This window comes from Lathyrus oleraceus, chromosome 3 (assembly GCF_024323335.1).
Source record: "Lathyrus oleraceus cultivar Zhongwan6 chromosome 3, CAAS_Psat_ZW6_1.0, whole genome shotgun sequence".
Classification (NCBI taxonomy): Eukaryota; Viridiplantae; Streptophyta; class Magnoliopsida; order Fabales; family Fabaceae; genus Lathyrus; species Lathyrus oleraceus.
In genome coordinates this window covers 85,196,142-85,211,726 of record NC_066581.1, presented here as the reverse complement: position 1 = coordinate 85,211,726, position 15,585 = coordinate 85,196,142, and the positions used below count along the sequence as shown (strand labels likewise).

Genomic DNA, 15,585 nt, shown 5'->3' with positions numbered 1-15,585 from the left:
AAGGTACCGACTGTGAAACAAGATACTCACAGCTCGAGAAAGCTTACTGTGCTTTGGCTTAGGCTGCTCGCCGACTAAGACAGTATATGTTGAATCATACCACTTTATTGATTTCTAAGATGGATTCTATCAAATATCTACTTGAGAAACCTGCTGTCTCCTGAGAGAGTTATCACTGATAATGGTACTAAACTGAACTCTACACGCAGTTCAAAATAAAGCACCATAACTCTTCTCCGTACCGGCCAAAGACGAACGGCGCCGTGGAGGCTGCTAACAATATCAAGAATATAACAGTAACATACAAAGACCGGCAGGAGATGTTATCTTTTGCTCTTCATGGTTACCGCACTTCGACAGGGGCAACCCCTTTCTCTTTAGTCTATGGAATGGAAGCCGTTTTACCAGTGGAAGTTCAGATTCCCTCTCTAAGAATTGCGAAAGATGCAGGCTTAGATGAGGATGAATGGATTCAAACTCGACTCGATCAGATAAATCTGATTGATGAAAAGAGACTTGCGGCTGTTTGTCATAGGCAGATATATCAGAAGCGCATGACCCAAGCATTTAACAAAAAGGTCAAGAGACAGGTGTACCAACTTGGCGCCTTGGTGGTCAAGCATATCATTCTACCACAAGGTGATCCCAGAGGCAAATGGACTCCCACACACGAAGGGCCATTTGTAGTTAAGAAGGTATTCTCTGGTGGAGCCATGATGCTTGCTACAATGGATGGCGAAGAGTTCCCGCATCCTGTGGACGCTGACATAGTTAAAAAAATACTACGCATAAAAGAGACCCGCTAGGTCGACGTACCTAGGCAAAAGTAAGGGCATCCCGGCGAACCAAAAGGGTTCGGGCAAAAATTAGGGATAAACGTATAAATACGTACACCCGGCAAGTCGAAAACCTGAAAAGGCGGCTTGAGCAAAAAAGGGTATCCCGGTGGACTGAAAACCTGAAAAGGCGGTCCAGGAAAAAATTAGGGATTAAAGCGTATGACTATGCCCCGTTCTCTGTCTGCTCCAACCAAGTTCAAGGGACTGAACAAGCCAATCGCTTCTATCCGACAGCAGGAGATGAGATGCTTGAAGACATAATGACAGTGGTGGAATTAGAATCGATAGGACTTTTTCTGCATAGCTTTCTCTTTGTTTGCCTGACAATTTCCTCTTACTAGGATTTCTGTCTCCTTGAACACAAATTGCCTGTTTACAGGCCCTCTTTCAAAATCAGTACAATTTCATTTCCAAAAAGATGCTTTTGTTTTACCTTTTCCGTTTTGTTTGCGTAAACGTCCATTGATTTACTTTGAATTGATATATGCATTTGAATATGATCAATGTTTACCAAAAATGCATGCCTAGAATAGTAATAGCAGTTACTACACGACTTCAGGATCGAGGAGAAGGTCTAATCATGCTTCCCAATGAATCCGTTGCTAATTCTATTCCCCAACAAGAACCATCTATTGCCCAGCAGAGGTCGGCATCACCAGACATACTGGTCATCTCTTCTACCCTCAGCCAGGCTCGGTTGAATATCTCTGCCATCAGATAAAAGTCAAATACCCCTAGCTAAGGAAGGGTCATCAATACAAATGTCTCCGACCAGAAGAATGAGATTTATTTTCCCAGTAGAGTCCCCTGGAAGAACGTTTCAGACACATAGTGCATCATTCCACATCACATACCTACATACAATTTTCATTCCGCTTAATATACATTACATCATTTCATAACATATACATGTGTACAATGCTCTCATTTATTCCAGACGCATAATTCACTCATTACATCATTTCGCATGCATACAACATTTGCATCTCATGCATCATGACATGGCATGAAGCTAACTTTATTTTTCAGGTTAATCATCCTCCTGACACCGTCAAAACGAAGGTCCATTCAGACGGACATCTTTATCAATTACATTCAAAATTCAACTATAACCCTCAGACACTGCCTAGCATACGGTATATTCCGAGGTGTAGTCTAGCGTACGACTACTTTCTTCTTCAGATACATCTTTCAGATCTGCTCCATGTCAACATCCATTCTGACATCCTCCTAACGATGGCATCTATAAGCCCATCCCAAATATTCATTGCAAATACAGCATACACAAATACTATCAGATATGGCCTACCGTACGGTTCTTTCTGATTCAGCCCAACATATGACTCCTTCAACTCAGATACGATCTAGCGTACGATCCATTCTGACCTTCAATAACTCAGAGACAGTCTAATGTACGACCAAGTTAGACCTTCAAATCTTCAAATACCACTCAAAGACAGTCTAATGTACGACCAAGTTAGACCTTCAAATCAGATTCTGCGGTGACAGTCTAATGTGCGACCAAGTTAGACCGTCAAGTCCTCGGACTCTGCCCAAATATAGTCTAATGTACGACCAAGTTAGACCTTCAAGTCAGATTCTGCAAATACAGTCTAATGTACGACCAAGTTAGACCAGATGCGGCTCAAATACAGTCTAATGTACGACCAAGTTAGACCAGATGCTGCTCAGATACAGTCTAATGTACGACCAAGTTAGACCAGATTCTGCTCAGTGACTGTCTAATGTGCGACCAAGTTAGACCGTCAAATCCTCAGATTCTGCTCAGTGACAATCTAATGTGCGACCAAGTTAGACCGTCAAGTCCTCGGACTCTGCCCAGATATAGTCTAATGTACGACCAAGTTAGACCAGATTCTGCTCAGTGACAGTCTAATGTGCGACCAAGTTAGACCGTCAAGTCCTCGGATTCTGCTCAGATACAGTCTAATGTACGACCAAGTTAGACCAGATTCTGCTCAGTGACAGTCTAATGTACGACCAAGTTAGACCTTCAAGTCAGATTCTGCAAATATAGTCTAATGTACGACCAAGTTAGACCTTCAAGTCAGATTCTGCAAATACAGTCTAATGTACGACCAAGTTAGACCAGATGCGGCTCAAATACAGTCTAATGTACGACCAAGTTAGACCAGATGCTGCTCAGATACAGTCTAATGTACGACCAAGTTAGACCAGATTCTGCTCAGTGACTGTCTAATGTGCGACCAAGTTAGACCGTCAAATCCTCAGATTCTGCTCAGTGACAGTCTAATGTGCGACCAAGTTAGACCGTCAAGTCCTCGAACTCTGCCCAGATATAGTCTAATGTACGACCAAGTTAGACCAGATTCTGCTCAGTGACAGTCTAATGTGCGACCAAGTTAGACCGTCAAGTCCTCGGATTCTGCTCAGATACAGTCTAATGTACGACCAAGTTAGACCCGATTCTGCTCAGTGACAGTCTAATGTGCGACCAAGTTAGACCGTCAAGTCCTCGGATTCTGCTCAAATACAGTCTAATGTACGACCAAGTTAGACCAGATTCTGCTCAGTGACAGTCTAATGTACGACCAAGTTAGACCTTCAAGTCAGATTCTGCAAATATAGTCTAATGTACGACCAAGTTAGACCTTCAAGTCAGATTCTGCAAATACAGTCTAATGTACGACCAAGTTAGACCAGATGCGGCTCAAATACAGTCTAATGTACGACCAAGTTAGACCAGATGCTGCTCAGATACAGTCTAATGTACGACCAAGTTAGACCAGATTCTGCTCAGTGACTGTCTAATGTGCGACCAAGTTAGACCGTCAAATCCTCAGATTCTGCTCAGTGACAATCTAATGTGCGACCAAGTTAGACCGTCAAGTCCTCGGATCCTGCCCAGATACAGTCTAATGTGCGACCAAGTTAGACCAGATTCTGCTCAGTGACAGTCTAATGTACGACCAAGTTAGACCGTCAAGTCCTCGGATTCTGCCCAGATACAGTCTAATGTACGATCAAGTTAGACCAGATTCTGCTCAGTGACAGTCTAATGTACGACCAAGTTAGACCGTCAAGTCCTCAGATTCTGCTCAGTGACAGTCTAATGTACGACCAAGTTAGACCTTCAAGTCCTCAGATTCGGCTCAGTGACAGTCTAAGGTACGACCAAGTTAGACCTTTAAGTCCTCAGATTCGGCTCAAATACAGTCTAATGTACGACCAAGTTAGACCTTCAAATGCGGCTCAAATACAGTCTAATATACGACCAAGTTAGACCTTCAAATGCGGCTCAAATACAGTCTAATATACGACCAAGTTAGACCTTCATTCCGCTCGGATACAGTCTAATGTACGACCAAGTTAGACCTTCATCTGCTCAAATGCTACCTAGTGTACGTTACATTTCTGAAGTGTAGTCTAGCGTATGACTACCCCCTTCATCATCAGGTACAGCCTAACGGACGGCTCAGTCTACAACTCAGATACGATCTAGCATACGATCCATTCTGATCCTTCACCCCCAGTAACGATACAGCCTAACGGACGGCTCGTTCCGCAACTCAGATACGATCTAGCGTACGATCCATTCTAATCCTTTATCCCCAGCAGTGTATGACTCATTCGGATTCTTATCTTATTTTGATTCGGCACAACATATTACTCCTCCAACAATACGGTCTAGCGTACGACCCATTCGGATCTTCATTCCTCAGATACTACCTAGCGTACGGTACATCCCGAGGTGTAGTCTAGCGTACGACTACTTTTCGTCAGATACAGCCTAACAGACGGCTCATTCTGCAACTCAGATACGGTCTAGCGTATGATCCATTCCGATCTGTTATCTCCAGCGGCGTATGACCCATTCTAACTCCCCAGTGAAGTCGACAGCCTAATGAATGACTCACTATACGGTCTGGCGTATGACCCAGTGACACCCATGACTTCAGATATCGTCTAATGAACGACGCACCCTGAAGTTCTCATCATCAAATTCCCCGGATGGCATCTTTAAACCCATCTCCATCAAGACTAGCTCCTGATTGACAAGCGCAAATTTTTGGGCATTTTAGTGTTCAATAATCTTCCACCTCCAGACCACGAATGGTGCACATACCATTCTACTCTCTCGGTTCAAGAATATTGAACAGGGGCAGCTGTCATACCCCAAAATTTGCCCATTTAATATTTCAAGACATTTTTCAGGGCACTCCGACTCATTTTTATGACACTGATCTTAAAGGGACAAAGGCCCAGCTCACGAATGACCCAAACTGGCCTGTTCGCTACACGCTCGCCTAGTGATAACATGAAATTATATTTTAGGACTTAATTCAATTAAATTTTATCATTATTTATTTCAGTTCACTTTATGTTGTTAGATATTACGCGGTATTTTCTTCCTATTTGTCTCAGGTGGCTTATTTGGAAGCACAAGTAAAAATGGAGGAAAAGAGGTGCAAAAAGGAGAGAAAAAGAACCAAATGCCAAAGCCCAGCCCAAAGCGCAAGACACAAATGTTGTGCCTGTGACGGACGTCACAGAGGGCGTGACGAGCGTCACGCAAAACAGCCTTATGACGAACGTCACACATGGTGTGACGAACGTCACACCATCCCCCTACTTTTTGGGCGCAAGTAACGCCTCAGAGACTTGAAGAGACGTTGAGGAGTGTTGGGCCCTATATCCACGCCATGCAATTAGCCACGTTGAAGACCTTTCGGCAGCAGGCAGTTACTTAATGACACCAATATAAATAGCCACTTTGAAAACCTAAAGTGGCCCGGAAGCTTTTCCACATTTTTCCTTTGCCGTTTTCGCTTTTGCATATTTTCTTTTCCATCAGCTTAGGCATTGTTTTTCCTACGAGTTCTACACTATTTCCCTTGCAATTTCCTATTTCCTTTTTAGCATTTAGTTAATTCTTTTCGCGCAATAGTTTCTACAACGGAAACTATTGTGTACCTTTTTACCGGATCTAACCTTACGTTAGGATCTAGTCTATTTCTTTCGTTTTAATTTGTTGTTTAGTTGAAGAATCCAAGAACAAATCCTACCGGCTTGTGGTGGAGTGTTCAGGACTACTGTTTAACTTATTCCGAGTAACCCTAAAGGAAACCCTGAAGGAAAAGCCGGCGGCACCGCTCAACTCAATCCGGCTCGCCAACTCAAGGTTGCAATTCGATTGCAAACAGGTTTGCATTACTATTATCGCTTCATTTTCTTAATTTGCATGTGATATCGCTTTATGTTCTTAACTTGCATGTGATATCATAATTGAATTCATAAACATATTTGAGGTTTTGCATGTGAGTTTAAGTATGCCAGTCTATCCTGAATGTTTGACCATATTATTTCTGTAATTGAATACCATAAGACTTGCCGCATGCCGAGATTATACTGTTCTGAAATTCAAAACCCGCAGCCGCTCGCTAGCACATCGTTAAGCGAGCCCGTAGCGAATATTCGCTAGGCCTTCGCTAGGCGAGGCAGAGGCGAACGGGACAGTAGCTTATATTTCGTTTGTTCTGTGCTATGCTTCTCTGATCTGTTCCCTTATCATCATACATTATTTTGCATGACATTTTTGCTGTTGTATTTCTTTTGCGGTGTAATCCTCGATTGCACCCTGATTTGGTATGCTAACCCGTTTGCTGAATTTTGCAAAGGTTCACACCCCAGGAAAGGATTGTTGTTTAGGTCTTCCACTTTATTTGTGGGATACCCTTGTGAAGAGCTGCCCTAAATTGCTTAATTAATTTTAATGTATTAATTTTAATGTATTATTTTTAATGTATTGATTTTAATATGGACCTAATTACTTAATCGACTACGGCTATCTAATTAATTGTAAAGCTTTGCCTTTTGAACATGTGATCTTGGACCTCTCTTGGTTACCCCACGATTTCGGTATTACGGTATAATGGTCATGTCCCGCGAATGTGGGGATACACTTAGCAATGGCCCTTCGATTAAATCATCATAAAATAAATCATGGTCCCTCGGATGTTGCCTTCGAAAATACAATTTTGTCCCTCGATGACCCTTCGGTGTAGCCTACGGTTAAATGATGATCGTCCCTTCGAATGCTAAGGTATCCTTACAACTGTTGCCTTCAATGACCTATCGATGACCCTACGGTGACCCTTAAATATCCAAAGGGTAAGATTACTTACTTCTCAATAGTAAGGACAGTTTTACCCTCATAAGGATAGGAAATGCCCATAACGACCTCAGGAAGGTATAACTCTCAATTACTGGATCATAACCTAAAACATTTTCCACCCCTCACACTTTACACTTTACAAATCCTAGAAAATCACCACTTGGTATACATTCATACTAGAATCATTACCGAGTTATATTTTTCTAAACCATTTTCAAAATCAAACGAGATAAACACTTTGTATACATTCATACGAGAATCATTACAAAGTTAAACTCTCTTTTCAAAACATTTTAAACAATTCACCAACACTTTTCAGACAAAAATATAAGTGATCCAGCAATTAAGAGCCCATGGATAACCATGGATACAAAGGGTGCTAACACCTTCCCTTTGTATAATGTACCTCCCGAACCCAAAATCTATTGAGGTCTTTCCTGTTCTTTTCCACCTTTCCTTATTGGATAAAAGAAAAGTCGGTGGCGACTCTTGCTATCCGCGACATTGCGATAAAAAGCAAAATATCCCAAGTCAGTTCACCGTATGACACAAACACTACCGCGAAGACATCAGATTTTCGAACGCAGATGCAATACAGTGGATCGACAGTATTCCATTGGAGAAGTGGACTAGGGAATACGACAATGGTCAATGTTGGGGCATCATGACAGTAAGTCTCGTGGAATCAATGAACTCTATCTTCAAAGGAATATGAAACCTACCTATAACCGCTTTAGTGCAGGCAACATATTTTAGGTTAGGGCCGCTGTTTAAGACCAGACGTTCCAAATGGAGTTCAGTGTTGTAATCTGAGCAGTTATTCAGTGATGCTTCAATGAAATTCATTAGACACGAAGCTTCCAAAGATAACACACACGTTGTTATGGTGTTTGACCGTACTAAAGGTTGGTACCGTGTTGTTTAGTCCATGGATCACGATGAAGGCATGCCGATGGGACAATACAAAGTGGAACTAGATAGAGGTTGGTGCGACTGCGGAAAGTTCCAAGCCTTTCGTATGTCCTGCTCCCATGTCATTGCGGCATGTTCAAAGGTTCGAAGGGATCCATCATACTTACTATCTGACGTTTACAAAGTCATAAGCATATCTAATGTTTACAAAATTAGTTTTTCAGTTGTTGTAAAAGAGAATTATTGGCTTGAATATCAAGGGGACACTCTCTGGCACAATGAAGTTATCCGAAGAAAGAAAAAGGGCCGTCTAAACAGCACCCGTATTCAAACTGAAATGGATACGACGAACAAAATGGTTCGATTGTGTAGTTCATATCGTCAGCCAGGTCACAATCGTACTAACTATCCTAGTGTTGGAACAAGCACAACAAGATAATTTTACATGTACCTCATTTGCTTTATATTACAAACAAAATTTATTTCATATGCTAACTTTGTGAGGAAATACCATCACAAACAAATACAACACATTCAACGCATAAGCAACACATAAACAATAACACAAACAACTACAAGAATTAAAATAACATTACTATAACTAAGCGATTACAACCATCAAAACAATTTTGAACATATTATGCATCATTCTGCGAACATCTATGTTAGTCTTAATATCCACCCATTCACACACTTCTCCATTTTGGTTGAACGTGGACTCAAACCATTGAATTCTTCTAATCCTTTCACCATCTGCAATTTCTCATTCTAACCAACGGTTCAACGTTCGATTAAGACGTTCAAAAAAATCTATATTCCAAAATCGAATCTTTATCGGATGTGTGATTACTGAAAAAATTAAATCAACATTTCTTTTGTGAATGTATTCAGACATGATTAAAGAAAACAAAATTGAAGGTGATTGAAGAAATTGAAGAAAAATGAAAGTGATTGAAGAAATTGAAGAAATGAAAGAGGGTAAGAAGTTCTGTGAAATAATATGGAAGACGCGAGAGTGATATTTATAGAAGTAGCAAAATAAAGCATGCGTCAATGCATATGACGCATACACACATGCTCGTATGCATGCGCCAATGCATATAGCGCATACACACATGCATGTGTCAATACATGTGACGCCTACATGCATTGGTTTTGTATGCATGCACTCAGTCTACTGACACCTCCTCTCTAGCTTAATTGAACACGTCAGTTGAACTGACGCATCAATTAGGAAAAGTGATTATTTCAGTATTTTTTTAAAAAAAATAGGTTATTTAGGAATTTAAATTTAAATTAGTAATTATTTTAAAAAAATAAATTTTAAATCGTGTCTATTTTTAACATGTTGGATGAAATGTTATCCCTGTACTCATGATATCTATTTTTAACATGTTCGATTCTCATTAAATTTATTTAATAAAAATGAGGGTTAGAAAGAAAGTTATAAAAGTCAAGTCAAGTCAATCTTTTTAATAACAATCCTTTTATCTTTCTCATAAACCGAGTTCTCAATTTGATTTTAGAAATGAAAATATCTAAACTTGTATAAAACAACTCAATTTTGTCCTAATAATAATAAAATAAAAAATAATTCCCCATTCTCTCCTACTCATACAAAATCACTTTCAAAAAGAAAAACAGCACAAGCCAAGTCCAACCTACTATTTAACTTCATTGAAGAAAAATAAAACGCTCAAAACCTTCTCCTCTTCTTCTTCTTCTCCTCCTTCTTCTGCAAATACTGAAGAAAAAAACACAAACAAAATGACAATAAAACCCCTCAATCTCTTAACAACAAAGCTTTCACCTCTAACAACAATGGTGGCAATCCTAATCCTAATCATTCTCGGTTTCTATTCCTTCCATTTCCCTCACTCTCTCAAACACTCCAACAAATCCACCACCTTCCAAAGCCTCTTCCTCTCATCTTCTTCCAACTCCACCATCTCCTCCTACCTCCGCACGCTCACCATGCACCCTCACCTCGCCGGAACTAAATCCAATTCCAACACCGCGCTTTTCGTTCTCAATCACTTCACTTCCTTAAACCTCAAATCCCACACAACGTCCTACAACGTTTTACTCTCTTATCCGTTAAACTCTTCACTCTCAATACATTTAACCAACGGTTCTTTCCTCAACCTACCTTTAACCGAACCCGGTTTGGACGTGGTTCATGCCTACCACGCTTATTCACCGTCCGGTTCGGTTTACGCTAAGGCGGTTTTCGTTAACTACGGAAGAGAGATAGACTATCATACGCTCGGGGTGGATGTTAAGGGGTGTATAGTGATAGCGAGAAAAGGCGGTGGATTGGGGAGGGGTACGGTGGTTGAGAAGGCTGAGAAAAACGGGGCTGCGGCGGTTTTAATCTACAACGACGAAGGTGACACGTGGCGTAACGGGTTTGAGAGAGGTAATGTTATGAAAGGTGTGGGGGACCCAGTGAGTCCTGGTTGGGGTAGTGTTGATGGTAGTGAGAGGTTGAGTTTGGAAGATAATGAAGTTTTGGAAAGGTTTCCTAAAATTCCTTCCATGCCAATCTCTGCTGATGTTGCTGATGCTATTTTGTCTTCACTTGGTGATAATTTAGTGCCCTTAGAGTGGAGGAATACCCTGAAATCTAAGGGTGTTATTAGCCATGTTGGTCCTGGTCCCACTATGCTCAATTTCACCTACTTGGTTAGTACTTTCTACCCACTCATATACCTTTTTTTGTTAGAATGTCATGTCATCTGCTTTTATTCTTTTGATAATTGAACCTTGACTTCATCTACTATGTGTTTCATGTGTTTGGTATGCGGCCAAAAAATTGATTTTGAGGGAATTCATATGCTAAAATTGATTATAATTAAAAGTTGTTGGTTTATCTGATTAAAAGTGATTGGAATGTAAAGTGATTTGTGCAAAAATGAGCTGAACGGTGAATTTTAGTGTAAAAGTTATGTTTAGACTCAAATGCTACGAATCCTAGATTTAAGTAGAGTAAAATCTGGAAAGCAATAATCAATTTTTTCGAGAGAAGCCAAACATGTCAAAACCAATTATACACGTTCTGAAATCATATATGTATGCTCCAAACTTGAAACCATACAACTACAACTACAATCACTTTTGAGATAGTTTGAAAACTTATGATACATGTATAAACTATTTTCAATTTATTTTCATAAGTTCCTTGATGATAGTTTTTTTTATTTTATGAAAGCATGTTATCATAGTTTAGGAAAATATGTTATGAGTTTTATGTTATTTTATCTTTTATTGTAGAAATAATTTACAAATAAGCGTTTAACTATTATTGTTTAATTAAGTTTTTTTTTTTTGGTTCAAATAGGGTTTTAAGAAGTTTCTTTTTGCATTCTATGTATAGGTAAATCTGAGGCTGTATTCAGATTAATTGAAGGAAAAGAATGAAATGGAATTAGGTTTTATTGTTTAAAATTGGGTGGATAAAATGGATTGGAACGTGAAATATTTCACTATGGAATCAGTGTTATCAAATAGCGGCGCCATGGCCGCTATGGCGGATATACATAGCGGTTTTTGGACTCGCCGCTATGGCGGATATACATAGCGGTTTTTGGACTCGCTGCAATGGTAAACATCTGCCGATATTGCGGGTTTTGCCGCTATAACGGCGCTGCAAAGCGGATGGTATGGCGGGATTTTGACTCTCCGCCATCGACAACACTGTAGGGAATTGATTAATATTCAATCATAGGAAATATCAAAACAATGAAATGGAAATTTTATTTCATTCTATTTTCAAATGTCTTCCAGTTTTTGATGCTTTGGTTGAGCCAGAAGACTTTTCTACTTATAAACACCTAATGAGAAAGTAGCTGGTTCTTGTTGTTTGTGGATGGTGTTCTTTAATAATTGAAATGCTTATATTTGATATGTTTTTGCCCAAAGCAGTGTATATATGTTTAAAATTGGGCCTAACTATATAATTAGTCACTTATGGTATGTCATGGTTTAGCTATTGGCATACATTGGCTTTTGTAATGAACCTTGTTAATCTAATGGTTGGATCTTAATTATAGTCAATCTTGTTATGATTGTGTGCTCTTGTTACATTTCTCTTGTTTCGAGTTAATTGTGAACCCTTGCTTACGTGATATCTGAGTAAATAGAAATGAATTGCGGTCTCAATATGTTTTCTGTTTTTCAGGGTGAAAAGAAGGTGTCCACCATTCAAAATGTTTTTGCTGTCATAAAGGGATCAGAAGAACCTGATCGCCATGTTCTGCTTGGGAACCATAGAGATGCATGGACTTATGGTGCTGTTGATCCCAGCAGTGGGACAGCTGCCTTACTTGACCTTGCCCGACGATACTCTATTCTACTGAGTTCAGGTTGGAAGCCAAGGAGGACAATCGTTCTATGCAGTTGGGATGCCGAGGAATTTGGCATGGTAGGCAATATTTCCTTCTTAACAATTCATGTCTCTAAGTGTGTCTTCTTCAATATAGTAGTTGCATGTGTGACTTGAATAGTCTTCAAGAATCAAATCATTGGATTTGTTTTTTTCCACATAACTCGTGAGTTTCCGCACCATATTTAACGCCAAATTTGAGCTTCCCTAATGCGATTGGTGGAAGGGAAAGTGACATGTAGCCCGGTGCGTTATATAGCAATTTTGCGGTGAATTTCTTGAACAGCCAACAACTTTTGTAACTTGCTCAAATCTTTTGTTTAGGCTGTACCATTAGAATACATTAATACAACAAACATTTAATTTAATACGGAGACACTACCACTCATGACACCGACTTAGAATGCGACAAACATTTAATGTCACGGGGACGCAACTTGCAACAACACTAACTTGGAAATATTAGAATACGAAAAACATTTAATGTGGCAGCACTACAATTCACTTCTCAATTTTAACATACCATGACTGCAATGATTTTTACCCGTTATATGCTTATAACTCTTCAGTTTCCTTAAGTGCATTGCATCGTCAATTTCCTTATTCAATTGCCAAATATACCCACCCATTATTAAATTAAGTGAGTTTGCTTTATTTCCATTATGGTGTGATTTCCTGTAACACTGTCTTTGAATCAAGCTTATCTGTTTATGTAGATAGGATCCACTGAATGGGTTGAACAAAACCTTATCAATCTTGGTTCCAAAGCTGTAGCGTACCTTAATGTGGATTGTGCTGTTCAAGGCCCTGGTTTCTTTGTTGGCTCAACTCCTCAACTAGACAGTCTTATTCGCGAGGTCACAAAAAAGGTATATTAAGTAACAACCATTTATTAATGCATATCCAAACGTGCATACGAATAATCATTTATGCACAAACACATATACACTTTGATTGCTTTTGGTATTTTAGTAATTCTAAATTTTAATCTGCATTTACTTTAATTTCAGGTCAAGGATCCCGACTCTAAGGGTGTATCAGTATACGAGACATGGTCTGCTTCCGATGAAGGCAATAATGTAATGCTTTTGTTACTGTTTTCCAAGAATTTGTTTGCATTTATTGATTATGCATTTACTGTCGATTCGATAGTGTTGTTTTAATAGTGTGTGTGCGCGCGTGTATATATATATATATATATATATATATATATATATATATATATATATATATATATATATATATATATGATACTTGACATGTATCTGACGAAGACACTTCAATGCTATTAAAAAAACGGGTTCAATTTTGTTATGATATTCTCATTACTTAGCTTGCTTTTTGTTTCGTTGGATTGCAGATTCAAAGGCTTGGTAGAGTTGATTCTGACTTTGCTCCATTTGTGCAACATGCAGGGGTTCCATCTGTTGATGTGTATTACGGAAAAGGTACACACCTCAGTCAATATGAACTAAAGGATTCTGTTTGATTTATGGAAAGTTATGCCACAGTACATATAGAATGATTGGAAATAACCAAAGCCCTAGTCCAGGACTTAAAAGGAACTCTAGTATATGGTGAGGTTGATATGATTATACAATAATATCTTTCCCTTTTGCCCCCAGATTTTCCTGTCTATCACACTGCTTTCGACTCCTATAACTGGATGGCAGAATATGGAGATCCATTCTTCCAGCGCCATGTTGCCGGTCAGATTTCTAGCATAAAATGGTTTTTCGTTTGATAAAATGGTAATCCATGCAGCAATCGTAAGATTTATCTTGTGTTCTTTGTTGTATTAGTTACTGGAATTTGGGGCCTTCTAGCTCTACGCCTAGCCGATGATTCCATTCTTCCGTTCGATTATTTATCATACGCAAATGAGTTACAGGTGGGCATTTATATTCATCTCTTATTTTAATTAAAATCTTTCTAATTACTGTCTCCCAAAGTTAGGGGATTTTATTTGAAAGTTATTTACAATTTTAATTTGGTTTCTACCAGAAAATGAAGAGACTGAGTAAGAACTGAGTAGCGAATCAAAGAGTGTTTTTTGCAACAACAGAATATATTCTTATATTACTTATATAATCTTCCCCTGTTTTTGGCAGTTGTACAGGGACAAATTGAGCAATGTGTTAGATCAGAAAATTTCTCTGCTCCCATTAACAACATCAATCAATGAATTTGCTTCGGCTGCAAAAGAAGTTGACAGCGAATTAAAGGTAAGTAAGCAAAACAAAAATAACCTCAGCATCGAAAAGGAATATCTATCTTCCAAGATAGTTATACTTGTCTTTTTTTTGAACTGCAGGAACTTAGATTGGTAGAAACTTCAGGTCAGTTTGTAGATATGAAAAGGCGAGCGATGAATGATAGACTAATGCTCGCAGAAAAAGGCTTCTTAGATGGAGATGGACTTAAAGGAAAACAGTGGTTCAAGCATCTTGTGAGTTTGTTTATTTACCATGTATCATGGAAACACTGATTAAACCTCTTTAACTGATTTAAGTTACTATCTTCAAAGTTGGAACCAGTGTAGCTCATTTTTTGTCACAATTTCCAAACTCAATATACGAGATTCATAATATACTACTTTTCTGTCAGAAACACTACTCTGGCCGCAATTACCAAACTATCACTTTCTTTCACATCGTTATGCTTGTCTTCGTTCGTCATATACTAGTTAGTTACTAATCACTGTTTTATGTTTCTGTATTATAGGTGTTTGGGCCTCCGAACGACGCTGAGAAATTAGATTTTTTCCCTGGGATTGCTGATTCTACAACTAGGTCAAACGTCATAAGTGAAAAAGAAAGACTAACAGAAATTCAACATGAGATCTGGAGGGTTACCAGAGCCATACAAAGAGCTACTTCTGCACTGAGAGGAGAATTCACATAAACACTAATATGAAAACTGATCTATAGAGTAGATGAAAGAGTCTATATTTGAGTTTTACATGTACATATTAGTGTTTATTTATCCACCACAACAATAGTATAGTGGTCAGCATTAACAAAAGGGAAATCAATATTTTCACAGATTTTGCACTCTTGAACTGTGTAATTGGTAATTCCAATATGCTTATGATAAATACAATCTTACAATTTTCCTAATAAGAAAGCAAATTTAGATTTTGTAGTATTGAATAGAAGTGCAAATATGAAATAACAACCACCAAGAATACTTAACATCAAAAGCTTAGAATTATGAACCTTAAAAAAACCACGTTCACAATAATAGCAGTACTATTCTAGAAACATAACAGATAGGGCTCCTAGTGACATGAA

At 38.8% G+C, this 15,585-nt stretch overlaps 1 protein-coding gene across 1 annotated transcript; it reads left to right on the top strand.

Annotated features, from left to right (window-relative positions):
- Positions 1-9,475: 9,475 nt before the first annotated feature.
- On the top strand, positions 9,476-15,349 carry LOC127125485 (probable glutamate carboxypeptidase AMP1). The gene is made up of 10 exons (XM_051054270.1): positions 9,476-10,593; positions 12,089-12,331; positions 13,009-13,161; positions 13,303-13,371; positions 13,653-13,740; positions 13,918-14,001; positions 14,095-14,183; positions 14,404-14,517; positions 14,607-14,741; positions 15,017-15,349. The coding sequence occupies exons 1-10, from the start codon at positions 9,676-9,678 to the stop codon at positions 15,194-15,196; spliced, it is 2,073 nt and encodes a 690-aa protein (XP_050910227.1). The 5' UTR covers positions 9,476-9,675; the 3' UTR covers positions 15,197-15,349.
- The last annotated feature ends 236 nt before the right edge of the window (positions 15,350-15,585 follow it).

Coding starts and splice junctions, on each gene's coding strand:
- LOC127125485 (XM_051054270.1), top strand. CDS start 9,676: ATGACAATAAAACCCCTCAATCTCTTAACAACAAAGCTTTCACCTCTA. Junction 13,162..13,302: donor TTCGCGAGGTCACAAAAAAG/GTATATTAAGTA, acceptor CTTTAATTTCAG/GTCAAGGATCCCGACTCTAA. Junction 13,372..13,652: donor CTTCCGATGAAGGCAATAAT/GTAATGCTTTTG, acceptor GTTGGATTGCAG/ATTCAAAGGCTTGGTAGAGT.